Source organism: Trypanosoma grayi (genome assembly GCF_000691245.1).
Source record: "Trypanosoma grayi strain ANR4 Tgr_102_V1, whole genome shotgun sequence".
Classification (NCBI taxonomy): Eukaryota; Euglenozoa; class Kinetoplastea; order Trypanosomatida; family Trypanosomatidae; genus Trypanosoma; species Trypanosoma grayi.
The window spans coordinates 6,750-32,101 of record NW_008825721.1 but is presented as its reverse complement, the minus strand read 5'-3'; the positions used below and the strand labels follow the sequence as shown (position 1 = coordinate 32,101).

Here is a 25,352-nt window from a genome sequence, read left to right as displayed (position 1 = left end):
TTGATGCGCGCCGGCGTCATGACCACAAACGCTGGCGCACTGCAGTGCCTAGTTGCCAGCGACGTCGTTTTTGTGGAGGCGGCCCGGTCGCTGCGTGGCGGCGAGGAGCGTGTGCCTGTGCCGCAGCGGTGGGCGTGCGTTGCTCTCTTCTACGTGGCGTGCGTGCTGCTATTCGTGCTGAACATGGAAGACCACGTACAGGTGTCTACCGCTGGGGTTGTCTGCGGTCTCGCGAGCTCTGTGCTGCTCTCAGGTGCGCTGTTGACAGCTGAAAAGGTGGTGCGACTGTCCCACTCCTTTGCGGTGCTCAATTTACTGTTTGCGCTGAGCCACGCTGTATTCTCATTGTTTGTTGCTTTGTGTGTTTTTCAGACGCATGTGCTCCTTATTTACCGGAGCTGCCAAGAGCTCTTCCCCTCCCTTCTGTCTCTTGCGGCTCTGCAGGGGCTTCGGTGCGTTGTATTCGGTGTCTTTTTGTGGTGGCATGGGGCTGTACCAGTTGTGTACCTCGCGACATGTTCCACGGCACTGTATGTGTCCGAGAGCTCTGCATCGCCTCGTTGCTCGTTGGCCCTTGTGGCTGCTATGCTGGCCATGGCGTTTTGGCGTAACAGAGTGCTAGTCGATAACACGACTTAGTGCTTTTTTTTTGTTTTGACCGCACTCTCGTCTTCTGTTTGCTTGTGTTTCTTCATGGTTTTTCTTGGAAGAAAACAAAACCGCGCGCCCCATCACCTCCTTCACAACGCTGTTTTCTACTGAGTGTGTGCCAATCTGTTTTTGTCCCGAAACGACTTGAAGTGCCCCTCTTTCCATCTTGCTCTCTCTGTTGTCTTGAACGCATTGTGTGCGAGCGCTGTCTGTTCGAATCGCGCCGCGGAGGGTATTCGTGGGGATGCTGGTGGGGGTGCGTGAGTACCGGCGGGAGGAGATGCAGCGCATTTGCGGGCTGCCGGGCGAGGCGCTTGCCTCACACTACACGCTCCTCCGTGGCCGGAACGAGGCGACCCTGACGGATGTAACGGACACGCGGGCGCGAAAAGTCATTCATTTTGACTACTACGCGACTGCAGCGCGGAGTCTGTTTGCAGAGGCCGTGGGGCCCATCATGCATGCTGTGCTGCCGCCCGTTTCGTCACCGCAAGTTGTCGTCGTCGTCGACGGGACGGAGATAACACGCTTCCACACTTTGCTCGACGAAGAAGAGGGTCTCTTGGCACAGTGCTGGAGTCTGATGATGACAGAAGAAGACTTCGAGCACGTGCTCGACACGATCTACGTCGCTATGGTCGAGTTGGACGACAACAACCACCTGCGGGACATTGCGGAGGCGGCGGCTGTGGGAGAGCCGACCATAATTGAGGATGCCGACGATCATTTTACGTCTGTTGAGGATGTGTCGTACACAGCCCTCAGGGGTGAGCCGGATCTGCGGGCGTTGCTGCAGCACGCGCAACGTGCCACGTCAGCTGGGCGGCACCAGATATTCAGCTTCATCCTTGTTTACAAGGCGGCGACGGGGCTTCCGAACTCCACCATCCAGTTCGTGTCGCTCGCGGTGTCTGAGCTGGCGCGGGGAATGCGGTCGACACGGCACTGCATTACGACAGCGGCGTCGCTCATTGAGAGCCGTTCGCCCTCGATCACTTTTGCAGGGACGAAGCTGTCGTATCTGCTGAAGCCGGCGCTCCTTGGCAAACAACCGGGATTGTGGATTTCGTGCTTTGCGCCGACAAGCCCGTCGAATGTGAAACAACGGGAGACGTTTAAGGAGTCCTTCTGCATCGCGTACACGTCGTGTCGTGTGTATGGTTCGCGTGTTGCTGTGGACATTAGCGATGCCTCTCAACTTGCCAACGGGTCAGAGCGGCGACACCTCTTCAATAGCAGTGACGAATGCGTGGAGATGCACCCGCGCACCGATGTCCCGCAGCCGAGCGCTTCTGCCTTGTTGAGAAAACCGAAGCGGCACGCAACGCATGGCACGCCCTTACCCTCATCTACGTCGCCCATCGCCGCTGTCAAAACTAACGCATCACGGCGGCGCACAAATGGACCCAGTTGTGGGGAAGCTTCAGCTCTCTCTCCCTTGGCCACGGCGAGAGACACAATGGCTGGTCTCCTCATCACTCCCTCTGGCCGTAGGACGGACTACATTGACGACAGGTCACGCACGGAGAGTCGTGCACGTGACTCGAGCACTGCGCGACGGCAGTCAAGCCGCCCCCTGTACAGCCGGTGCAGCTCGCTGGAGAAGCATCCGTACAACTGCAGTGCTCGTTATGAGTTAGAGACGTACAAACGGGTTATGGAGCCCGCGATGGATCAACTGCGTCGAGATATCCAACACTATGCGACGCAGCTCGAAGAGGCTAGGCGCCAGATCCGGCGCGCTAAACGGGGGAAGAGTGCCGAGATAGAGACTGAGCAGTTGCGGGCCAGTCTCGCCGGAGCCATACAACAGCGTGAGTCGTTGGAAGAAGATTTTGTTAGGCGAGAAAAGGACCTCCACGCAGAGGTGAGAAGGCTTCAGGATTGGTGCAATGACCTCACACGTGAGTTGCAGCTTCGTGCGGCAACTACTGTCCAAAAGAATGAAGAGGGGCAGAAGCAGCAGCGGCAGCGGCAGAGCGTTGCTGTTCAGACACCTGGGTCGTTTCTCCCAGTGCCACCGAACCCACCGCCCACAGCGGAGGACCTGGTAGCGTCCCACGCGCGTCCAGAGCAGCTGCAATCGCGGACAGAGTCGGCGGACGTACATCGTGCTTCTCAGTGGATAGAGGTTATCGACTACCACCAGCAGGAGCTGGAGGGGCACGCGGAGCGTGAGCGTGCTTACCGTGATCGCATCATGCGGTTAGAAGAGGTCCTCAGTGAACGTGACGCTGAGATCACGCAGGCGAGGACGGAGCTTGCACGGCGTGAGCAGGAACTCTCACTAGAGACGGTGAAGAACCAGCAGAAGGAGCACGAGCGAGAACTGGAGCGGGGCTTCACTGAGGTAATGGAGCGCCTTCGTGTGGAAGTGAAGGAGGCTCAAATGGCAAACGCCAAATCGGAACACCGTCTCGAGACGTGTCTTAACGACTTGCAACAGGAGCGAAAGCGGCGTGAGGCCACCGAGGCGGAGCTTCATATTCTCCAAACGACATATTCCCAACGCATGAATGGCGACGCAGCGAAGGAGATGGTGCAACTTTTGAAGGAAAGCTATGAACGCCAATATCACCAGCTACAACGAGAGGTGGAGGAGCTGCGATCCCAGAAATCGCAACAAGCTGCCTCGAAGGAAGCGACTCCTGTAGGCAACGCCTCGAGTGCCTCGACGCCAAGACACAACTCACGTGGACGCCATTCTGCCGGCATGCTCTCTCCAGCTGTCGAGACACGGGAAGACGTCGTTGTCCCTGTACGCTTTCCGCTGCAGATCGATGATCCCAGCCCCAGCGACAAGACATCCACACAGCTGCAGGTGGTTGCGGCGGTGGGCGATGCGCAGCGATTCGAGGACTTTATGAAGGAGGAGCCATCATACACCTTTCGCATACCAAAGGCACTAGAGCGGATTCGTTCTTGAGGCCAGTTTTGGTTGTGTGCGTTGTAGGGGGGAGGGCAGGGGTTGATATTGAGATGCAGTTTAGATGGAGACGACGTGGGGAGCGTCTTTCTTTGTTGGTTTGTTTTTGTGTCTGTGAGGAGGTGCGGGAGGCGGTGCGCAACAGTTCGAGCGCGCCACTGTCGCTTTCATTGCGCACGCGTGTACTTTACCGTGGCGTGCCAATGTGAGTGTTTCCCAGCATCCCGTATCAGGCTTCTCGCGCTTCTGCGTCTGTGTGTGCATGTGTACATGTGCATGATCTGCTGTTATTTTATTTTTTTTGGTCGCTTTTATTCTTTTTTTTTTTTTTGGTTGGCAACGCCCACTACTTCTTCTGTCTTTTTTTGTTATCATTCCCAGAGCAATGAAGCGTCGCCGCTATGACAGCGACGATGATGACAGTGATGACTTCGTTGAAGGGCCGCTACTCCCGTACGCTTTCGATGGGAGGGGCGACGTGATGATGGCGATGGGTGTGGCCGCGGAGGAGTCTGAGGACCAAAGCAGCGACGCAGACAACGCTGTGGGTGCTGCTGCTGGCGCAATCCAGCAGCAGAAGCCGCAGGCCATAGAGCCAAGGCTTTCGCCCTCTGTGGCGGTGTCGCAGTTGCAGCAGATGGCGTTTCGCGCAGACCAGGACGTCCCAGACCATTGGAAGAATCTGATGTCGGAGGATTTGCTCCAAGTGTACTATACCACGCTGAGCTACGCGGAGTCGAAGAGGTCGGTGGACGACAAGCTCCTCTCTCAGTACGTTCCGTACGATGAGGAACGGTTCCCCCCACTTAACTCTCCGGGGGAACGAGTGTGGGTAAATGCGTTTGGTGTCGAGTCCGGTTGGCGGTGGGACGGTGTAGTTCGTGGCGTTGGTACCTTGTAATGCTACTTCTCTATTCTTCCCTGCATATCGGGTGCTGACTCAGCGGCGTGCGTTTGCCTTTTTGTGACCTTTCAAAAATTATTCCCGTGCCGAAAGGAGACCCAAATTCCTTTGTGTTTTACTTCTGTCGTTGCCTTTCGGAGACAGAGTCTTAGATAGCTGTGGATGTGATGAGTGTTTGCATGTTTTCCCGGTCAGACGAAAACCGCATGAAGGAGTTACAGGAACGTGCGGAGAGGGGTGAGGAACTTTCCATCGTGGAAAGCGATGAGCTCGCCCAGCTCAAGAAGCAATACCACGACTTTCTAGCTGACGGGATGGGGCGGCTGCAGGCGGGCGGTGGGCTCGATGACAAGGGGCAGCAACCCCATACCGATGACTTTGTTGCCGCAATTGACAATGTGCGCCAATCGGTTGCGGTGGTAGGGAAGGCGGCATATTTTTGGGGCTCATTGTTTGCCACAGTGGTGCCAGGCTACTTTGGTCGCAAATTGGGCGTGACAACGGGTTTCCTGCATTGGAGCTTCATAACTGATCGCCTCATCCTTGGCGCTCTCCCTGTCGTCACACAAGTAGGGAGTAGTGGAAACCACTTGGCACAGTTACGTGAACAGTTGAAATCCCGCAACCAGCAGCTGGGCCTTGTCATTGCTTGTCTCGAAGACATTGAGATTCAGGGTTTTGGTGTTGAGATTGTCCGTTTTGCTGATGAACCTTGCTGGCATCACCACATGGGTTCTACAGTGGCGTACATATCTTTGCCGATCGTGGACACCACGGCCGAGATTTCTTTTGAAGATGTGGCTAATACCGTGAAGGAAATGGACCTCTGTATTTCGCAACGGCAGTGTGCTGTCTATGTGCATTGTAAGGCCGGAAAGGGTCGCAGTTGGATGTTAGTTATGTGCTACTTGACAACCTACGGGAAAATGACGTTCGGCCAGGCTGAGACACTAATTCGTGACATGCGCCCGCAGATCAATCCATCACCGTCGCAGCAAGCGTTTGCTTCCCAATTTGCCTCTCGCTTCCACATGGCACAAGAGTGATGCCTGAGATTATATATATATATATATATACAATCTGTTGAAGAGGGTGGAGGGGAGGGGCCAGTTTTCTTAATGGAGGGACACACTCTGTGCGCGGGATATGTGCTATGCAGTACTTCTACCCCTCCTTTGTGGTGTTTTTTTTTCGGAGGCGGGGGGGCTGGCTTGGTGCGTCATTTCTAATGCGTTGCAGGAACGAAACAAGAAAGTCGAAATTTTTTTTTGCAAGTGAAAAGAAAGTGAAGTCATTAGTGGAGTTGTTATCGGTGCTGGAGATGGTTGGCAGGTTGCGTTGCTGCTGTGCTCTCTTCGGTGGTAACTGCTGTCGTAGTCTCTCATTCTTTCTTTTTGACTTCCCTCTTGGTGCCTCCTTGGTTAAGGTAAACGAGTATGTCACTTGGGGAGACCAGCGACGCGATCGCCGCGTTGGCGGAGGGTTGCAGCTTGGAGCAGCTGGCGGACCTTGCGCTGCAGTGCGAGTCCCACCTAGCAAGCGTTGAGACGATCATTGATGCCGTGGAGAACGCGGTTCGTACGGCGCAGGGATCGCAACGGCTTGTGCTGTGGTATTTCATTGATCGACTGGCGAAGCAACACGCAATCTTCCTCGATGCACTTCGCCCGCGGTTGCGAGGTCTCGCCACAACCGTGGCCCCAGCGGCTGGAACTCCTGAGTGGAACGACTTCAAGAATCTTCTCAAGTCATCGATTGCGGTGGTGTTCGGCGCTCCACTCGTGTCACTCATCCTGCTGGAGATCGACCCCGACACGCAGAAAGAAACGGCCCGCACTGCCACCGCCGCGGAGCGGAGCCAAGGCGCCTTAACACTTCACAGCAACGCTCTAAGAACGGCTGGCGCGTTCTCCACAAAGGCTATCAAGACGGAGCGTCCAGCGGGGGCAAAGCACACGCTGCAGGTGAAGACCATGGACAGCCAGATGGCAATGAACATGGCAAGCAGCTACGCACCAGCACGACCACAGGAGGTTGCGGTGCCAGAGATACAGCCGGATGCCGACGCGCCACACGGGTACGTGAAGGCATTACCCGCTGATTACATGAAGAACTACGAAAATACACGACGCAAGAGGCTCCGCGAGGTGATGGAGCGAAACAGGGAGGAGATGGACCGCCGACAGGAGGATGAGTTCCTGAAGCGTGTACGTGGAACCACGAGTCATAAGGGGCAAGTGCCAGATTTTTCCGATGTGGTGATGCCATTGGAACTACCGCGCGACGAGTACGGTGTGAAACGAGGCTTCTTCCCACTTGGTGTGCGGTTCATCCGCGAGGCAATCCGGGGCTGTGGTGGTGCGGTGGAGCTGGATGTTCTGGTTAATCGTCTCTCCACGCTGGCGAGCAAAGAGGCTGTGGCGGAGTTTGGGGATGTGCGTGAGTTCCTCCTTATCCACCGCCCCACCTTTCGCATCACCAACGAAAAAGACCGCTGGATTGTGCGGCTTGCTGGCGACAACGGATCCGACCCGACTTGGGAGTCAATGCAATGCCCGTTTTGCTCTAAAGTGGTGCGTGGGCGGAACCTTGCACGTCACATGGGCTGTAGGCTCTGTGTTACGACGCAGATCGCTCTCGGGCTTCATGGAGAAATACACGGACCCATCTCTGAGCTTGCCTTTGTTGCCAAGTTTATCATTGATCATGCAGACGCGTACGATGACTGGGACTTGGAATGCTTTGCGGACTGCGTGCAGCGGGCTGCAGACTGCAGGCGCTTCAAATTGTCCTCGCAGGCAAAGTTTGCCCCAATCTTGAAGGCAATGCGTGTCGTGCGCAACCGCTGGTTGGCGCGCAAAGGTGTGTCGGAGGTGGCTGACGCCGTCATCGATCCTGGCGATGCGGCCGTGGCGAATCTCTTTCGCACCATTGGGCGGAACGTGAATCGCCTGCCAATTCCGTGGATTGACATGGGGGATGTGATTGATATGTGCCGCCGCTTCTCTGACAGTGTGCTGCCGCCTTTTAACCCACCACCCCGGCCCGCCGACCCTCGCACCAGCCTACATAACGAGTACCCGGGCTTTCTTCTTTGCGAGAGCGAGGTGGATGATGAGGATGAGCCTAGCGACAATGAGGACGCGTTCTCTGACGACGAAGCGCCAACCTTTGTATTTGCGCCGCCTGTTGAACTAGCTGAAACACTCTTTACGGCCGGATTTGAACGGGATACCAAACGACTGCAACATCGCATGAGGACTGCGCCACCGTTGGTGCTCCAGCGAGTACTGAAAGGTGATCGTTCACAAACACAACGTGAAATGTACGCCGAAGCAAGAAACGGGAGTAACTCGGCTCTGCCATCTTGACGGTTTAGGCGTGTAACAAACTGATGAGAGTTCCTCCAAGTTCGGTTCTCTTCTTGTTTTCTTTGAAATTATCACTGACATATTGCCAGCTACTCTTTATGTAGTTATCGCTGTCTTGATGATAGGGTGTGTATGGATATTCCTCTTCCCTCTCCCTCTCCTCCCTCGTGCTCTTTCTCCTCTTATTTTCACCAGGTTGGCAGGGCGGGTAGGACTTGAGCAGTCACTAAGGGAATGGATAGTGATGATGCCAAAGAGATCATCGCTGGATCAATTGGCGGTGCTGTAGCCACTGTGGTGGAATATCCATTAGATACCATCAAGGTTAGGATGCAGGATGATCCCAGACGATATCGTGGTAGTATTAGTTGCATCACTGAAATAGCACGAGAGGAAGGGTTGATCGGCGGATTTTTTAAAGGGTTACCCGCACCCGTCATTGGCGCCGCTGTCGAGAATGCAACGCTGTTTTGCACATACCGTGTGACTATTGGCAGCATCCAGGATCTTCTCTTCAAGAGGCGCTTTGAACCCGACACTGAGCCATATTCGGTGGTTTTTTTGGCTGCAGCTTTTGGTGGCATCGTTGTGTCGCACGCACTCACTCCTGCAGAACTTATTAAGTGTAAGATGCAGGTGCAGAACACTTTCCCTGAAGAAAGACGCCTCTATAGTAACTCACTTCATTGTGCCTCGTCTATTTATCGAAAGTCCGGCCTGCGTGGGCTTTACAAGGGGCATGTTTCGATGCTTGTGCGTGAGGCCATTGGCTGCGGGTTGTACTTCTTGACGTTTGAGTGGGTAATTCGAAATATGTTGCGTGATGGACAGAGCTTCAGTGAGGCGTCTTCACTAGTGCACTTTTTGGGTGGGGGTTGCGCCGGTGTCGTCTTCTGGACATCCATTTACCCAGTTGATGCACTTAAGACGAAGGTGCAGACTGGCAAAGGGATATACGGCGAGCTGTCCTTCCTTCGTGGTATGGCACAGTTGTACAAGCGAGAGGGGTTTCGTGGCTTCATGCGTGGCTACCCTGTCACTGCAGCCCGCGCCTTTCCTGGAAATGCGGTCTTGATAGCTGTGTATGAACAGGTGAACTTCCTCTGGGAGACAACGCATCGGTCGAGATGTGCTTCACTGTGCTCTGCGTCGTGCGTCGGTAGCACATAGTTTAACATCCCAAACTATGAGAGATTACATCATTTGCTGCATACGCGTATATATATATATATGCATATATTTCTTTATTCAATTGCAATTAAGTAAGCAAAATGGGAAAGTCTCCATTGAAGCCGAACCGCTTCATACACACATACAGAGGGGCGGAAAGGTGTTTAAAGGGAAATGGTTCCCTGCTGGTAGCAGACGATTAATTGGTTGCCACACCTCTTGAAGCGTCCGTGTCGCGGTTGCCGCCACCAGTGGGGTGTGTTGACTGCTATAAGCGTATGAGCTACTGCGATGTGCTTTGTGACGTTTTAAAGATATATGTTCATTATGGATCTTGCCGTTAACTGTGTTTCTGTGCCTTTCTTTGTTTCGTTTTCCTTTTTTCTGTGCGCCAGGAAATGGGAGTTCAAAAAAAGTTTGAAATATCCGCCAAGGAGTTGGGCCGTGGGGATCCGCTTTTCTCGTGGAACCCGAGCAGCTCGCAACTCGCGGTCTACAGTTCAAGCGGGAGGGTGCGGATCCTATCTACAGATGGAAAGACACTGAACACGTTCTCCCTACCTGGGGTTGTGAAACTCTCCTGGGATCTAACGCGCGGTACTCTCGCGCTTATTCAGGAGAGCAGCAGCAACATATCTTTACTTCCAGACGGGAAAAAAGGCCTAGACACTGTTGACTCTGGTCTGCAGGAGCTGTGCTTTCTGGCCTGGTCTCCTGTGGGGTCGCAGCTCGCAGTCGGGAGCGCCATGGGCGCCTTTGTCGTGTTAAACAGTGAGACGCTAAAAAAGGCACCTATCGTAGGAACACACACCAAAAAAATCATTGATGGTCAGTGGACAGGAAACAATCAACTTGTCATGTTGGGGGAGGACAATGTGATGTCTGTGTCTGATGCAGATGGTACCCTCCAGCAGCAGGTGTCTCTAAAATCAACACCGCTCTCACTTGCATTGGCAGAACTTACAGCAGGCGACGCAAACACCTTGTCAACCAAGACTGTTGCGCTGGTGAATCTTGGTGGGACACTCGAGCATTACAATTTGGAAACACTCAAACCTCAGGTGGTGCCGTTTGACGCCAAGCTTGGTACTGTGACGTTGTGCAGGTGTATTTCTGACGGAGTAACATGTGTAGGCTTCAACTCTGGAGCGATCGCACTGCTCTCAGTCTCTAGAGACGGTTCCAAGGTGTACGGTGTGGCACGTCCTTTTAAAGACGCAGTGCGTGACTTGACCTACAGTAAGGGGTCGGGTCTCTGTGCGGCGGTCGGCGATTACTCTCTCAGGTTCTTCTCCCTCGCCGATAAGAGAATGACGGAAATCAAAGCCGATGCGGTGGAAGTGGAAGGTGCATTGGGCACAATGCGCGCAGTGCAATGGAGCAAAGACGGGTCAAATGTCACTGTATCGACAGATAAGGGGCAGTTGATCAGTTACAATTTGAACGTATCAGCTGTGAGTACTACAAATGGAATGTACATCTTCTTTTTGACTTCCGCGCGAACAATTTCGGCAAAGAACCTGCAGGACGGCCGCATGTTGTACACGGTGTCAGTCGGCATTGATCCGACAATGATTGCTGCCTGCCGAAGTGTTTTGGCTGTATGCGCCCGAAACAGTGTATTGTATTACACTGTTGAGGGGAATGAGGCAACGCTAATCAACACCGTCGAGTACCCATCCACTGTCACTGCTTTGAAGGTGTCCTCCAGTCATGCTGCTGTATTGTACGACGGGAAGATTCAACTCCACGAGATTCGTGCCGGTGGAAATTCTGTTACACTTCCCGAAAGCGGAAGTGCAAACATTATCTCTTTGGGTATGAGCGAAGCCCTCCTCATCTACGCTACATTGGAGAAGGTATGCATTGTGAATCTTGCGGACTACCAGTGCGTGGTTGAACATGTGCCGCCAGCAGGAGTGAAGAAGGCATTCCCAAATCCAAGTTGTACGCGAGTAGCGCTCATCAGCAAGAACGATGCGCTCTACATATTTAATCCCGTTACACTCGTATTGACACAGACAGAAGGGTATGAGGTGGATCACAAGAATATTCTCTGGGACCAAGGTGATTACGGTGTTTTAGTGTCTTACAATAGTCGGACGATGGTGACATACGTTTACTCGTCGCATAGTCGTTACGGTCCCACTTCCGAGTCTATTGTGATCAAGGAAACCAACACGGACAACCTGTTCACCCCGGTCCCAGGGGGAAGTGTCCCTGTCTGCGTCTTTAAAGGCGTTGTGACATTTCAGACGTCGAGCGGCTCGTTGGATAGTATTACTCTCAAGTCTCACAATCAAGCAACGGCACGGAGCCCAAACCCTGAGGCTTTTTACAGTAACTTCTCGCTAAATCACCTGCGCTGGGCGTCGCAGAACATATCAACTCCACAGGAGGCAGAGGACCTGGCTGTCAAGGCATTGCATATGCTGGACATCGAGCTCGCCATTCGTCTTTATCGCCAGTTATCACAACCAAGTCTGGTGATGTGCCTTGAGAACATCAGGCACCTTAACGAGAAGAACCTCCTCATTGGCCACATTTCCATGATTATGGGTTTCTTTAAGGATGCGCAGACATTCTATCTCCGCTCATCACAGCCACTTTGCGCGCTGCAAATGCGTCATAATTTAATGCAATGGGAACCCGCGCTTTCGCTTGCAAAGCAGATGGCTCCAGAGAAGGTGCCTCTCCTATCAAAGGAATACGCCCAGCAGTTGGAGTACCGTGGGGAGTACGCCAAGGCATTGGAGATGTACAGAGCGGGTGAGCGAACAATGCCGAAGGGCCACGCCAGCACGGAGCTCTCCGCAGCTCAAGGAGAAGTAAAGAACCACAATGCGGTCTGCTTGCAAGGGGCAGCACGGTGTTTGATTCGTACTGGAAGCATCAGAGAAGGTGTAAAGTTGGCGTTGGATTCGAACGATCGGACCCTCATGATAGAAGGTGCGGAAATACTAGAGTCTATTAAACAGTACGAAGAAGCAGCACATCTGTACGAGAAGGCATCGGATTTTGAGCGCGCAGCAAAGATATACATTGTAGAAGCAAGAAACTTGAAGGCTGCGAGCCGCGTTATCCCTAAGATTACGTCCCGTAACATCATTGGCATGTTCGCCAAGGGGAAGGAAAACGAGGGTGCCTTTAAGGAGGCTGAGAAGGCGTACACCCAGGCAGAGGACTGGGACAACGTGGTCCGTATCAAGGTAGAGAAACTGAATGATTTACACGGGGCGTACATGATAGTACGCCAGACGCGATCGGCTGCAGCTGCGGCCGTTGTTGCTAACATGTGCAAAAAGAGGAATGAGTTTGGCTCTGCCGTAGAGTTTTTCGTTTTGGCAAAAAGTTTTCAGGACGCGTTTGAATTGGCGAAGGAGAATAACTGCATGTCAACTCTTGAAAGTGCATTGCTGAGCCAGATTCAACTCACGGACGGCGTGGCACCCGCTGCTAACCAGACGGAATTTGCAATGATTGCGCATTACTACGAGCAGAGCAACAAGCCAGGCCAGGCGGGGCTGTTCTATCACATCGCGGGAGACTTTCCCTTAGCTCTGAAGAACTACCTGGAGGCTGGTGAACCCGAAGACATTGAGAAGGCGATTCAGGTCGTGGGTAAATCGCGGAGTGATACACTGACTAACAGGCTCATTGATTACCTAATGGGTGACACAGATGGCGAGCCGAAGGAGCCGTCCTACATCTTCAAGCTCTACATGGCATTGGGCAGCTTTGAAAAGGCTGCGAAAACTTCGGTTTTGATTGCCACCAAGGAGCAGGAGATGGGAAGCTATCTCGCAGCACACAAAACACTTGTGGAGGCATGCTGTATCCTCAGGGAAAGGAAAATGCGTGTGCCCAATGACTTACGCCGTTCCTTGATGCTCTTGCACTCATATGTAATTGTCAAGCACCTCATCAAACCAATGGGGGATGATGAAACCGCCTCACGCATGCTCTTGCGAGTGGTGCGGAATATTCAAAAGTTCCCGCAGCACATTGCACTCATCTACACTTCGAGTGCGCTGCAGTGCCTGAAGAGTGGTTTCAAAAAGTCTGCGTTTGACAACGCCTGCATCATCATTCAGAACGAGAAGTATCGTGCCGAGTTAAATGAGAAGAACCGGAAGAAAATTGAAGGTATCGTGCGTCGGCGCGGAAAGGAGGACATGGAGGATCCACCTGAAAAGACGTCCCCCTGCCCATTTTGTGATACCCAGGTGCCGGAGACGGAACTGGACTGTGGCGCCTGCAAGAACACACTACCGTTTTGCATTGTGACAGGCAAGCACATGGTTAAGGATAACTACTCCGAGTGCCCCACCTGCCAGTTCCCCGCCCTGTACTCCTCCTTCATCACTTTTTTGCGGCACTCGCAGGTATGCCCCATGTGCGAGAGCGTCGTGGACCTGAACAAGGTGAAGAAGCAAACAGACCCGGACTTGAAGGCCTCTCTCACCTAAAGGGCGTGTCATGGCGGAAGATGTTGAAGATGAAGTACGAAAGAAGGAATATGAAATGTGGGGTGACGGACTCGCAATAGCCATCATATAGAGCAACTGAATGTAGAAGTGAAACTGGATACCGGCAAAATCTCCAATTTTACCACAACGAAGTGTGCATTGGGTCTGTCTATCTCTCTCTCTCTCTCTCCTTTCTCTCTCTCCGTTCGAAGATGCTGAGATTTCGTCCCCTTCCTCTCGGGGTTTTTGATGGACTGCCCCGTGTTACTCAACAAGTTTGGAGTGCCTAACAACTTACTGGTGATGCGCTTTTTCTTTTAGTCTTTTCCTCCCTCCCTACTTTCACAGTGCTAATAGTGGGAGCAGTAAAAAGAAAAAAAAATAAGAAAGATAAAAATCACAACGTACGTCATACAAGTAACAGAAGCAATTACTTGGGATCAACGACCGCAATGCCAAAGGAATGGTTTCCGCTTGAGAGCAATCCTGATGTGTTGAATGGGTACCTAAAGAAGTTTGGGCTGCTGAACCCCAAAGTTCAGTTCTGCGATGTTTTCAGTCTTGAGTCTGAGCTGTTCGCCATGGTGCCGCGACCGATTCGGGCCATGATTCTGTTGCACCCTATTACTCGTGAAGGGGAATTGTATGACAAGATGCTTGCCATGAATCAGACAACTGAGGCAAAGGAGTTCATGGAGAAGAATGAGTTCTTCTTCTCTAAGCAGACTATTGGAAATGCGTGTGGAACTATGGCCATTCTTCATGCTCTACTGAACAATCTTGATTACTTGGGGGAAGTTGAAAAGGACAGTCCCTTTGAAATCTTACTTAACCGCTTCAAGGATGCTGAAGGACAGAAGACGACTACTGAAAGACGGGAGACGACTCCTGAAAGACTGGCAAAACTGATTGAGTCTGATGATTTGCTCGATCGGGTGCATAGAATGGCATCAACTGAGGGTGTTACAGAGAACCAGTCAATCGATGCAGACATTGATCTTCATTTTGTCTGCTTTGTGCGTGTGAACGGCCGGTGTGTGGAATTGGATGGGCGCAAGCCCTTTCCGCTTCTCCATGGTGCTTGCACAGATGATGAAAGTTTTGCCAATGCGGCTGCGGAAGCCATCAGACTAAAGATGAAGCAAGACCCGGAATCACTTCGCTTTAACATTATTGCTCTCAGTGAAATCAGAAATTGAACTGCCTCTTCTGGGGGGACTGCCAAGCACGTTGTTTCCGAAAATATCAATAATGTTTTTAAATTGGGGTGTAGGTGGGAGTGCTTGTTAGCAGAGTGATCTTGTAGAAAGAAAGTGTGTCCAATTTTTGTCTAACTGAGTTCTTGGGGTCAGTGGGTTTCTCCCGTTGCTGTTCGGTCTGGTTCAAAGCCTTCGAGTAGGTCATGGAGGAAATGGTTTTTTTTCGAAGTACTGCTTCATCCGCCCCTTGTAACTTTCCCCCCGCTGCGGGGGGTCTCTGCAGGGGGGTGGAACTCTAAAATTGTCCTTTCACAAGCGGCATGTTGACTTGAGAAGGAAATGATTCTGTGATGGGATCGCCCAATTAAGTGGATCTGGCAGTTCAGGAGGAGAGTGAACGTGCTCCGTGACCTGCTGTTATTCTGCTTTTTTTTTGTCCAACAGGGGCTTCGGAAGAAAAAAGGACGCGTCGGCACAACGCCAACGGAAAATCATTCTTTTTTTTTCGTAATAGCTTCCCTCCACACAATGATTCGCCATTTCTATGCTTCTACCTTTTTTTTGCCTCTGATTCTCTCTCTCTCTCTCCCTCTCTTCTGTGAATATTTTTTGCTTTCTGCAGACACATGAGACGATTTTACAGATTAACATGTGACTCGCTGTTGAGGCGTGTGGCTTTGCGCGGTCTGACGAATGCATCATCGAAGACGCCTCCTCCGCCAGGAATGATTTCTGCGACTTCCACGCAGGCTTTCCCATCCGCCACTCTGGCTGAAGCGGGCGAATCGGGGAAGACTGTATTGATTTCAGATGTATCCGCTGATCTTCAGTTTCTGCAAAAGCGATGGGAGAGGGAATTTCGTGTGTGCATCTACAGTGGCCCGACAGCCGTCATCGAGGTAGGGACAGCTGATACACAAACCTGGACGCCTTTAGTCACTGTAGATGCAGCTAGACTGCCGTGGGACCTCGTAAGAACGGTGGAAAATACCTTGGCACCTTCTCCCAATTCTGCTACTGCTGCTGCTGTTGCTAATGACAATGTCGGGGGGCAAGGCTTGACTGTCGTGGACCTGCGTGATCGAGCCGAAGACACCGCTGTGGCACAGCAAATAGTGGCAGAGCGATATCCAAGACTGCGGCTGCATGTGGACCATTCCAAAGGAACGGACCTTCAGGGAACGGTGACACACACGGTTTCGGTGGCACTCCAACATCGTGACGCAGACGAAAATCTCTCTGAAGAAGAGAGAAAGGCGAAGGAGTCCTTCTTTGGAGAGTCTATTGGTTCTAGTTTCAGTTGCACAGCGCGGCGGGCACTTCGTGAGGCGTTTGACGCGACTGGCTTGCCGCCCCCTCCGCGGCAATTGGAGCGCGACCGAGTGAGCAGCGAGATGGAGACCTTCTTGGATGTAGTTAGGAACGCTACAAGCGAGGAAGTCGGCGTCATTCCACTCTTGCTCGAGGATGATCAAGTGAGGGTAGCTGTGCAGTCAGGTAACGGGCGCCAGATAAGCGCATTGCATGGACGGCGTGAGGATGCCTTGTCGATTCTTCTCGCATGTGTGGAGAGGGCGGCGGAGAATGTGAACAGTATCGCCACCGAGGAGGCACGAAAGCGCATAGCGGACCATCCAGTTGTCCTGGCCCTGCCGCTTAAAGGGCTTCGCCCCAAGGAGATTCTGCGCCGATTGCTGCTTCACAAATACGGGCTGACAGAGAAGCGGGTCCGCATCGTGACTTCGCAGCTGAGCGGCGGTACGTTCACCACAACCGTTGATGCGGAGCTGCAGTGGTCCGAGCAGCTGTGCGCTGGGCCGAGCGTTGCCGTCACACTCGCAAGGTCGGCAGGTATGAGCAAAAAGGCCGCAGAGGAGCTTGCCTGCATAACGGCAGTGCAGCGCTGCTTCCCACGCATTTTTGAAGAGCAGCTCTCTTACCACACAGAGGTGCGGGAAGTTATGAATTCTAAAAGAGCTACAAACCGGGATTCCATTTGCCCTCACGTGTCGAAGGGTCTGCTGGTACAGCTGCGGTGGGCTGCTCAGTGCCAAGGGAAGCAGGTCCTTCTCGATGCCCTGCAGTTGCTCCCGAACTCTGAAAACGAGGCTCTTGGGATACGAACGACGAGAGCGCTCTGGGCGACGCAGCTCTTTCTTGTGGATGAGAAGGGCGCCCGTGAGTTTATCTGCATGGCGCTGGACCCGAAGAAATCTAGGAGTGAGCAGAAGGCGGTCGCCGCAACTCTTTGGAAATGCTATAAAGAACAGTGTGCCGACGGCATAGACTACGCGATGGACAATGGGCTCATTGATAAGAACGGCGACGTTGCCTCCTGTGAGGGAATATCATCGTCGGAACCGCTGCCGAAGAGTACCTATGATCTGGCGGCTGAATTTGATCCGTTTATTCCAAATTTGCAACTACTACCGTCCCAGCCTATTTATGTTCCTTATCGGCAATCGCTACTGAGTCTGTTCCGTCGAGGCGCTCAGTTGTATGTGGAACTTTTAAATGAGAGATGCGTGAATGACGGAGACTGCATCTCGAATGACATCAACAACAGTACTACCAGACAGTTGGTTGAAAATACGGAGAGGATCACGGCAGACGGCTCATTCAGAACGCAGCTGGTCATCAAAACAAGAACAGGGGATGGTGGTAGCGATGAAGAGGCGCTACTGGGGGAGGCGGCCCATTCATCGACAGCCATTGCTTCCATATTCGGTGCCTTGAAGAGTCTGTTTGAGGAAGGGGGTGTCATTGCAAATGCATCCAAGGGAGACCGTCAAGTACAAGAGATCTACAGGGATACGTGGGAACGTGTGACTGCCCTACCTCCGTTCCCAATGGAGCTATCTGCACCAACGCCATTGGAGACTACTGCTCAGTGCGTGATGATGAAATATGGTTTGCTTTCGGAGCTACACATTTCCGGTGGTGGCAAGATTGTCAATGTGCAGCTGTTGGGCCGGAGCCCTGCTTCGGTTGGTACTGACATGCTGCACACCCGACCACAATTTTTTCTGGGGCATGGTCGAGGGAGCTCTATTTTAAAAGCCGTTGTGTCGTGTTGCAGGCGCATCTTCAACACACACTTTCAACCTGAGATGGATGCTGTTGGTCGTGACGTCGCCATTTCGAGTGCTTTGAAATCCGGACAGGTGCAGGTGCTACTTCGTGGGACTTCCATTCTCGCGCAGCGGGCAGCAGATGTACTGAGAGAGCTCACGGAAAATAAGGCTGTGTCAGCGGCAGCGTCCATGTGCGTCAAGATGGACATTCGATTGCTATCATCGGAGGTGGTGTACGAGGGTCAACTGCATGTTGTGGATGGGACAAAGGTGGTTGAACTGGAGCGGACGCCTCCGCTACCAGATTTGATGATTTCCCTGCGTCATTTGACAGAGAGCGTCGCTCGTGAGGTGGGCGGCCCTCCTCTCGATGTTGATGCCATGAGGCGACAGTACACTGGGACACTTCAGTACAACAGCTTGGAACAGCTACTCCGCGTGCTATATGGCCTCCCACTTGTCGAAGAGACGGTGCTAAAGGATCAACACTGGCATTGCCACCTTAGCGTGCACCTCTTCGACGAATTCTATTGCTCTATCGGTCTCTCCGCCAGCACGAAGAAGAAGGATGCGGTGGAGACAGCAGCAGCGAGGGCAATGGAACACTGTTTCGGGTCGATCACAAAAGGCGTGGATCCACGGGTGCCACAGATCACAACGGGGACGATTTGCACAGAGAAATACATTGGGTTTGTTTACAGAAAATCAAATGACGCGAGCACACCCCGTCAGTAGGTGCTGCCTTGCGGCATTTTTCTGTGCATCACATACGAAGGAGACGAGGCTGTGTGAATCATGTTTACCTCTAACCCTCCCTCATTTTGTCGTCTTTCCCCCTTCCCTTCCCAATCTGAGTGTCTTGTTTTAAAATTATTCTTTTTTCCCCCTCTCTCTCACACACTAAACTATAAAATATATATATATATATATATATNTGTGTGTGTACTCATGCTTTGGAGGGAAAGGCCTTTTTATTGTGCAAGGTAGTCATGTTGCGGGCTTCTGCTGGCTCGATCAAGTTGACGAATCTGTACGGGGCGCCGACTGGCGACGCGTATCACACAAGCACCCCGTACGCTAACTTAATTGAGATCGATGGTGTGCGTATCCTTCTTGATTGCGGATGGAACGATGAGTTTGGCTCGAGCTACCTTAGTGCGCTGCTGCCACACTTGGAGGACGTCCACGCCGTTCTCTTCTCGACTCCTGAGCTCTGCTCGTGTGGGGCGCTCCCCTTCGTAATGGAGCATATCCGCCCCGGAACCCACGTCGCGGCTGCTGGTTCCACTGCAAAAATCGGGCTTCATGGCGTTCTGCACCCGTTCCTTTACCTCTTTCCCAACAGTCACACATGGCAGCTCGACTCCGGCGTGGAGTTCGAGATGACAGTTGACAAAATATACAGCGCCTTTCGGAGTGTGACAGAACCGTACGGGGGCAAAGTGACAGTTCGTCACCGGGATGTGGAGGTTGAATGTTACCCCATCTTTACTGGCAGAATGCTTGGTGGTCACGGGTGGCTCATAAAGTACCAGATTGATGAGCTTCTCTATTGCCCAGATTTTTCCTTGAAGCCCTCTTATGCATTAAAGCGATTTGTGCCACCAACGACGTCATCGCTCCTCTTTATTGATGCTTCGCCGCTACACTTGAGTGGCAACTCGGGACGGAAGTATGAAGATCAGTTGAACTCATTCATACGGGAGGTTTTAAGTACGCTCCGAAACGGGAAGGATGTGCTGATACCAGTATCCGTGGCGGGGAGGGGTCTTGAAGTGCTCACGATTGTTACGCATCTTCTAATGGAGAAGGGAGGCGATAACTATGCCGTGGTCCTTGCGTCGATGCAGGCTTCGGAATTGATAGGGAAAGCAAGCACCATGACTGAGGCCCTCCTTGACGAGATTATCCTCAGTGAACACCAGCTCTTCGGGAATGTGGTGACTTGCAAAACGGCGCAAGAGGTTATGAGTGTGGCAGGTCCAAAGGTATGCATAGCGGATGGTGAAACTCTTGATTACGGCGTGTCAGCTGAGCTTCTTGAATACTTTATGCGGAGTGGCGCTGATGAGCGTGAAAACCTAATTGTGTTGCCGACAACGCCGAAACAACAGACAAATGCCTTTCATTTGGCAGCTGCAGTCAAGGGGGATTATGTCAACTTGCGGTACACAATGCGTTTGCCACTCGGTAAGGAGGAGTTGGAGGAGTACTACCTCCAGCTAGAGGAGGAGCTAGAGGAGCAACGAAAGATTATGGAAGGTGGCGCATACGAGGTGGCCCCGCTTGACGAAGGCGCAAGCGATGATGATGATGATGATGATGATGATGACGCGGATGGGAAATCAGAGAAGCCCCTGGATAAGGTGCAGCAGTGCACGCCAGGGCTTGTTCTCCCCTCTTACATCAGCTTTATCTCAAAGCACCTTCAGTTTCCCATTCTCGAGACGTCCGCTTCGCTAAACAGTGCTCTGCTGAAGAAAATGGATTGCTCGTACGGTCTTCCCCTCAGCGACGAGTTGCAGGCCCTTATGCGTCGCAAAGCCCCTGCCCGTGTATACAGCGATGAAGGACCAGAAGGAATCCAGTTGCACAATGATGCTCAGGCAGAGGCAAACATCCCTTCTAAAATACAGATTATAACCGCTGCTGTGTGTAAAAACTCGCGCGTGTTGATGACAGACCTTTCAGGGTTTGCTGATGCCGTGACCATGCGGAGTTTGCTCAAATCTCGCTTTGGGTTCGCCAAGAAGATGGTTGTGATCCGTGGTACCATCGATGACCACCGCACACTGACTCAGTTCTGCCGCTCAGAGAAGGTAATGAAGTGCGGCGAAAATGTATTTCTCCCAAGGGCGCAGGGGACACACCTGGAGCTGGCTACCCACGTGTACTCGTACGTGGTGCAGCTGGATCCAACATTGGCCAACGCACTTCCATCCGCGTTGCGGCGGGTGAAGGAGTCGCGGTCGAGCGGCTCGTGGGATGTCGGTTGGGTGGACGGTGTACTGGTGAGCTCAGTTGCTTCTGCCAGACTCAATGATGACGAGGAACAGCCGGAAAAGCGACTGCGAACAGAAGATGCTGATGGTGGTGGCGGTGGTGGTGTCACACAGGACGGCATGTATACCCTCACTCCACTCTCAAGCGAGAATGCACAACTGTGTGCACAGGAACGTGAAACGCGGGGGCTGCAACGGGGACTGTTTTATGTTGGTGATGCGGATCTGCACAAGCTCCGTGATGCGGCGCGAAATGACAAGGGTCTTCGCGGCGAATTTCACAAGAGTGCCCCCATGCTTGTTTTTGACGCTGGTGTCTGCGTGCGAAAGAACGCCAATGGGAATGTGTCCTTGTCCTCGATGGTGTCACCCTCCGTCTTTGCACTTAGGAAGGCAGTCTACAACCAGTTTTCACAAATCCTCTAGCGACAGGTGTGGGGGCGCCTTTTTAGATATATACACATATATGTCTGTGGCCTTGTGTGGATGCATGTGTAGTGCTTCGTTCCCGTATTTAAATAAACAATTCTTGCGCCTGGCAGCGTTTTTCGTTGTAACAAATGACTCATGCTTTAATTTTAATCACCCTTTCTTTTTTTTGATCTCTTTTTTTGTTTATCTTCTCTCCTTTATTGCCTATCTATTTCCCCCATGACGCCTGACGGAGGAAACGTAGAGTACGAGGCGAATGTCAGATACAGATGTCCTTCTGCTCAACCTGGAAGTGGAGGCTGCTGCAGCGCGGAATGCGGACCTCTCCAGGCAACTAGAGCGTCTGACAGATGAGCTGGCGTGCTCCACGGTGCATCGTGTGGAACGGGCGGATGATGTTTCGAGAGGGACACAGACAGAATTTGACATCTCACGTGATGTTGCCCTCGACTTGGATGACCTCTTGTTTGAGATGGCTGAAGTGATGTTTCGTCTCTACCCCACAACACCCCTCGACCTGTCAAATCGCCGGGACGACAGCTCCAGGCGTGTAGAGGAGTTGTCGCAGCGATGTCTACGCGAGATGCGTTCACTGAAGATAGCGTGGGAGACGAAGCTTGAAGGGTACAATAAGTTCATAGAGGACCTCCAGAAGGGGCTTGGCGAGTACTACCGATCCCTAGAAGAGGTGCAGTGCCAGCTGCGCAATAAGGAAGCGCAGTGCAATACCCTCACCAGAGACAATGCGGAGCTCTCAGAACACTGCGCTGAGCTTGAAGAACGGCTGAGACTTGTCCAGGAAGCTGCGGGAAACGCTGGCGAGGATGTGACCCAATTGATGAGGCAGGTGACGGATCTTGAGACCGAAAGACAGCGACTTCTTGACCGTGAGACAGTGTTGTTGAACACTGTAGCCTCTTTGAGGGCGGAGTGCGCTCTTGGTCCGTGGAAGAACACGGGATTTGTCAAGGAGAGGACGTCCTTTGTTCAGCCAAGTAGTCATTCACAGGTTCCAGTAAGACATGGCGCATCTCAGGAAAATGACACCAGAGGTAGGACGGGGCGTGACGCCTCTGTTGGTGATGTTATGTTTGCATGCCAGGGGTCCGCCGTCAACAGAGCTTTCCCCGAGTGGTGCGTCTCTCCTGAAAAAGTTATTGATTATTGTTGTAGGATGAACAACTCAACGTGAAACAGAGGAAACGACGACATGCCGTCAGAGTAGGTGTCCCTGCTTTATATCAACACGTGTTGCTTGAATTCCTTTTTCTTCCCGATTATGCTTCTGGTGGCATTTTTTTTTGCCATTTTAAAACTATTTTCCTTCAATTCTGACCCGGTTTTTTTTTTTTTCGGGGGTTAGGCAACAGGCTGGGCGCATGGAGGCTGGCACCGACAGCCAGGTGCAGTGGAGCAATCTTCTTGAGGCTGGCGATGCTGCCACACTGTTTGCCATATTTCGGGAGACAGTTAGTTCCGCTCTTCCTGGCTCCTCTGAGACCAAGTCTATACTGCAATTTATGGAGTCACATCTCTACGTGGCTGCGCTAAAGGTTGATCTGGAAGCGTTGTGTACCACAACTTCAATGGGGTTCTTGGAATCCGTTCTGAACGAAACTCGTCCATCTAGACTTGATCCACGTGAGTGTCTAACCGAGCTGTTGTCCGCGACATGGCTCGGTGACGGGTATGGTGTTGCTGTTTACCTCCGTCTTTTGCAAGCAACGTTCCGCCAGATATTTTTTGACACGCTTCGACGAAGGAAGGAGTGCACCACGGTGGTGGAGCGGCGTCTAAAAGCACGGACAACAATGCGTGCGTGGTATGGTGGTGTGGATAGCCGTGTCTCTCAGATCATCCTAAGACTTTGTAAGCGAGATGCACTTCCGAAGATGGTTCAAACGGTGAAGAGGTTTCAGACAGATGGATGTGGCAGTGACGATGACGAGGAACAAGATGATAATTCAACGGACACACTGCCTCTCGTTGAGCCAACTACACTTGAGGCCTTACTGCAATTGGTGTTGGACCTCTCGACTGTGGTCGGGGATTCCCGAAGGACAGTGCCGCTACTGTTGATGGTGAAGGCAGTAACCGTCGCGGCGCAGTCGTACAGTGATGATGATGAGTTTCTGCATAAAAATGGAAACGAGTGGCAAAAGTGGGCTGCCACTTTGTGTCGAGTGGGTGACATGAAAACGGGGACAAGTACACCAACACATGACATGGAGTATTCTCCTGCTCTGGCATCACGGGGGAACTTCAGGGAAACAGGGGAGAGAGCCACACGGGCGCTACTAGACATGATTCCGGCCTGTGGTCTTGTGGCGTTCCTTCTGGAGTGCTCGGACGGTAGATTTGGCAAAGATATAATGGATAGCGTCGCGTACGAGGACAACGAGCGCGGGCGGGATGCGAGTAGCACCAAGGTGTTGGCGAGAATACAGGCCCTAAAAAAAGAAGAAGACGAACTTTGTGTCTTATCAGATGGGGACTGGGTCAGTGAGGAGGATGAACATTACGTGGGGCATTTCTCCCTACGCATGGTCGGCGCTATGTTGTTGCTATGCGATCTGATGATGCAAGACTGCTGTGAATGCCGCTCACTTCTTTCCAACTCCCCATCAGTTTTATTCTTCCTCTTGGGGCCCATGCTCTTGGAGAGCTTGAAGAGTTCTTCCTTGAGTGTGGCAATGACTGGCTTGGCCTTGCTAGCCGTGGTGCTTCCTCATGTGCCTCCCTATAGTATCCATGCCTATGGTGAGTTGAACGAAGAGTCCACACAGGCACAGGGGTTGGAGGAGGATGCTCCTTCTCTAGACTCATGTAGCTATCACACGAGAAAATTTGGGCTGGTGTTTGAACTGGTAAAGTCTCTGATGAATATTTCAGCAACTTGTCCCAGCGAAGCCCATCGCGTGGTAGCTCGTGCGGTCTTTACTCTTTTTCTTCGACGCTGCGCTGGTGATTTGCGTATGGTTGTGTACTCTTCATTTCTTGTTGTGACGCCATTTGCTTCTATCTGCTCGCTGATGCTGCATTCATTGCGTGAGGAGTGGAACAGCTGTCAGTCCTTGTGCAATCCATCAGAGTATCGTTTTCTTAGAAGGACCCTTCCGCGTTGCCTGCTGCGAACACAGGAAAACTGGATGAAGAGACTGCTCACGGGTGAAACGGGATTCATAGATCCTTTGGTGCAATCGCTTAATTTTGTCCGTTCACTTATCGCCGAGGATTATCGGCGGCAACCGAAGGATGCGTTGTTTCAATTCGCTAGCGGAGACCCAAGGGCCCAGCTCCGCAAGGAGACGGGGAAGGGGGAATCATGCGACAGATGGGATACATACCTCTCTCGTCTTATGAGGGATGTTGTGCCGCAGCTGCGTGCCTTGGTAGTGGCGGCAGAAGCGGCAGTCTCCTCGTCGACGGTGGAGGAAAAGGGGGCGAAGGAGCCGTTGGGGGCGTTGCGCACCGCGACGCTCTCACCGCTTGACTGCTTTGCGCTCACCATGGCCCTGGAAGGCTTGGAGGGGCAAGTGGTGTGTGGCGGTTGAGGGGAGTTCATTTTCTCTGCCACCCGATTGACTTCTAATTATCTTCTTGTTGAACTGAAGAATAGAGTGGCTAGGGTGTAGCTTCTGTTCGTATTGCTTCTTGTTCTTCCTTTGTTTTTCTTTCATTTTTCTTTATTTTTCGGTTTTGCTTTTTTTGATTGGCGTAGGCGTCTGCCTCACATGATCCATTCGGAAATCGTTGGGAACGAGGAGGTGGCGTCGACTGCCGACTGCCCTCGAGTCACTCCCGTGCAGGAGAGAAGGAGCGGCGCCTACTTGACGAAGTATGAGATAGCGCGCATTCTTGGGGAAAGGGCACGACAAATTGTGAATGGCACCTCCATGCTTCTGCACAGCAGAAGTAATGCGACTGAGCGAAGCGCTCTAGAGTTGGCGGAGCGCTGTGCCGACCCTTACTCCCTCTCGGTGGACCCTGTCTTCATTGCAAAGGTTGATTTGCTGCAGGGGAGAATACCAATGATTGTTCGCCGGACGTGGCCCGATGGATGGACGGAGAATATCCCTGTTTCTGAGTTGCTGGTTGATAAGGCCATGCTTAACATGCAGAATTAAGTGTCACGTGCTCTACTGTTTTTTTTT

General features: G+C 52.4%; 13 protein-coding genes across 13 annotated transcripts; all 13 read left to right on the top strand.

Annotated features, from left to right (window-relative positions):
• Positions 1-183: 183 nt before the first annotated feature.
• Positions 184-639, top strand: DQ04_01021170 (hypothetical protein; the record flags this gene model as incomplete). The annotated part of the gene is made up of 1 exon (XM_009310095.1): positions 184-639. The coding sequence occupies one exon, from the start codon at positions 184-186 to the stop codon at positions 637-639; it is 456 nt and encodes a 151-aa protein (XP_009308370.1).
• A 256-nt stretch (positions 640-895) lies between these two features.
• Positions 896-3,577, top strand: DQ04_01021160 (hypothetical protein; the record flags this gene model as incomplete). The annotated part of the gene is made up of 1 exon (XM_009310094.1): positions 896-3,577. One exon carries the CDS (start codon positions 896-898, stop codon positions 3,575-3,577), a length of 2,682 nt encoding a protein of 893 aa, XP_009308369.1.
• A 385-nt stretch (positions 3,578-3,962) lies between these two features.
• DQ04_01021150 (hypothetical protein) lies at positions 3,963-4,478 on the top strand (the record flags this gene model as incomplete). The annotated part of the gene is made up of 1 exon (XM_009310093.1): positions 3,963-4,478. The coding sequence occupies one exon, from the start codon at positions 3,963-3,965 to the stop codon at positions 4,476-4,478; it is 516 nt and encodes a 171-aa protein (XP_009308368.1).
• Positions 4,479-4,687: 209 nt separating this feature from the next.
• On the top strand, positions 4,688-5,527 carry DQ04_01021140 (dual specificity phosphatase; the record flags this gene model as incomplete). The annotated part of the gene is made up of 1 exon (XM_009310092.1): positions 4,688-5,527. The coding sequence occupies one exon, from the start codon at positions 4,688-4,690 to the stop codon at positions 5,525-5,527; it is 840 nt and encodes a 279-aa protein (XP_009308367.1).
• A 390-nt stretch (positions 5,528-5,917) lies between these two features.
• Positions 5,918-7,852, top strand: DQ04_01021130 (hypothetical protein; the record flags this gene model as incomplete). The annotated part of the gene is made up of 1 exon (XM_009310091.1): positions 5,918-7,852. The coding sequence occupies one exon, from the start codon at positions 5,918-5,920 to the stop codon at positions 7,850-7,852; it is 1,935 nt and encodes a 644-aa protein (XP_009308366.1).
• A 234-nt stretch (positions 7,853-8,086) lies between these two features.
• DQ04_01021120 (putative mitochondrial carrier protein) lies at positions 8,087-9,022 on the top strand (the record flags this gene model as incomplete). Its single annotated transcript, XM_009310090.1, has 1 exon — positions 8,087-9,022. One exon carries the CDS (start codon positions 8,087-8,089, stop codon positions 9,020-9,022), a length of 936 nt encoding a protein of 311 aa, XP_009308365.1.
• A 398-nt stretch (positions 9,023-9,420) lies between these two features.
• DQ04_01021110 (putative WD40 repeat protein) lies at positions 9,421-13,491 on the top strand (the record flags this gene model as incomplete). The annotated part of the gene is made up of 1 exon (XM_009310089.1): positions 9,421-13,491. One exon carries the CDS (start codon positions 9,421-9,423, stop codon positions 13,489-13,491), a length of 4,071 nt encoding a protein of 1,356 aa, XP_009308364.1.
• Positions 13,492-13,943: 452 nt separating this feature from the next.
• DQ04_01021100 (ubiquitin carboxyl-terminal hydrolase) lies at positions 13,944-14,690 on the top strand (the record flags this gene model as incomplete). Its single annotated transcript, XM_009310088.1, has 1 exon — positions 13,944-14,690. One exon carries the CDS (start codon positions 13,944-13,946, stop codon positions 14,688-14,690), a length of 747 nt encoding a protein of 248 aa, XP_009308363.1.
• A 626-nt stretch (positions 14,691-15,316) lies between these two features.
• On the top strand, positions 15,317-18,499 carry DQ04_01021090 (hypothetical protein; the record flags this gene model as incomplete). The annotated part of the gene is made up of 1 exon (XM_009310087.1): positions 15,317-18,499. One exon carries the CDS (start codon positions 15,317-15,319, stop codon positions 18,497-18,499), a length of 3,183 nt encoding a protein of 1,060 aa, XP_009308362.1.
• Positions 18,500-18,753: 254 nt separating this feature from the next.
• On the top strand, positions 18,754-21,192 carry DQ04_01021080 (putative cleavage and polyadenylation specificity factor; the record flags this gene model as incomplete). The annotated part of the gene is made up of 1 exon (XM_009310086.1): positions 18,754-21,192. The coding sequence occupies one exon, from the start codon at positions 18,754-18,756 to the stop codon at positions 21,190-21,192; it is 2,439 nt and encodes an 812-aa protein (XP_009308361.1).
• Positions 21,193-21,454: 262 nt separating this feature from the next.
• Positions 21,455-22,390, top strand: DQ04_01021070 (hypothetical protein; the record flags this gene model as incomplete). Its single annotated transcript, XM_009310085.1, has 1 exon — positions 21,455-22,390. One exon carries the CDS (start codon positions 21,455-21,457, stop codon positions 22,388-22,390), a length of 936 nt encoding a protein of 311 aa, XP_009308360.1.
• Positions 22,391-22,577: 187 nt separating this feature from the next.
• DQ04_01021060 (hypothetical protein) lies at positions 22,578-24,752 on the top strand (the record flags this gene model as incomplete). Its single annotated transcript, XM_009310084.1, has 1 exon — positions 22,578-24,752. The coding sequence occupies one exon, from the start codon at positions 22,578-22,580 to the stop codon at positions 24,750-24,752; it is 2,175 nt and encodes a 724-aa protein (XP_009308359.1).
• Positions 24,753-24,932: 180 nt separating this feature from the next.
• Positions 24,933-25,325, top strand: DQ04_01021050 (putative DNA-directed RNA polymerase subunit; the record flags this gene model as incomplete). The annotated part of the gene is made up of 1 exon (XM_009310083.1): positions 24,933-25,325. The coding sequence occupies one exon, from the start codon at positions 24,933-24,935 to the stop codon at positions 25,323-25,325; it is 393 nt and encodes a 130-aa protein (XP_009308358.1).
• Positions 25,326-25,352: the final 27 nt, after the last annotated feature.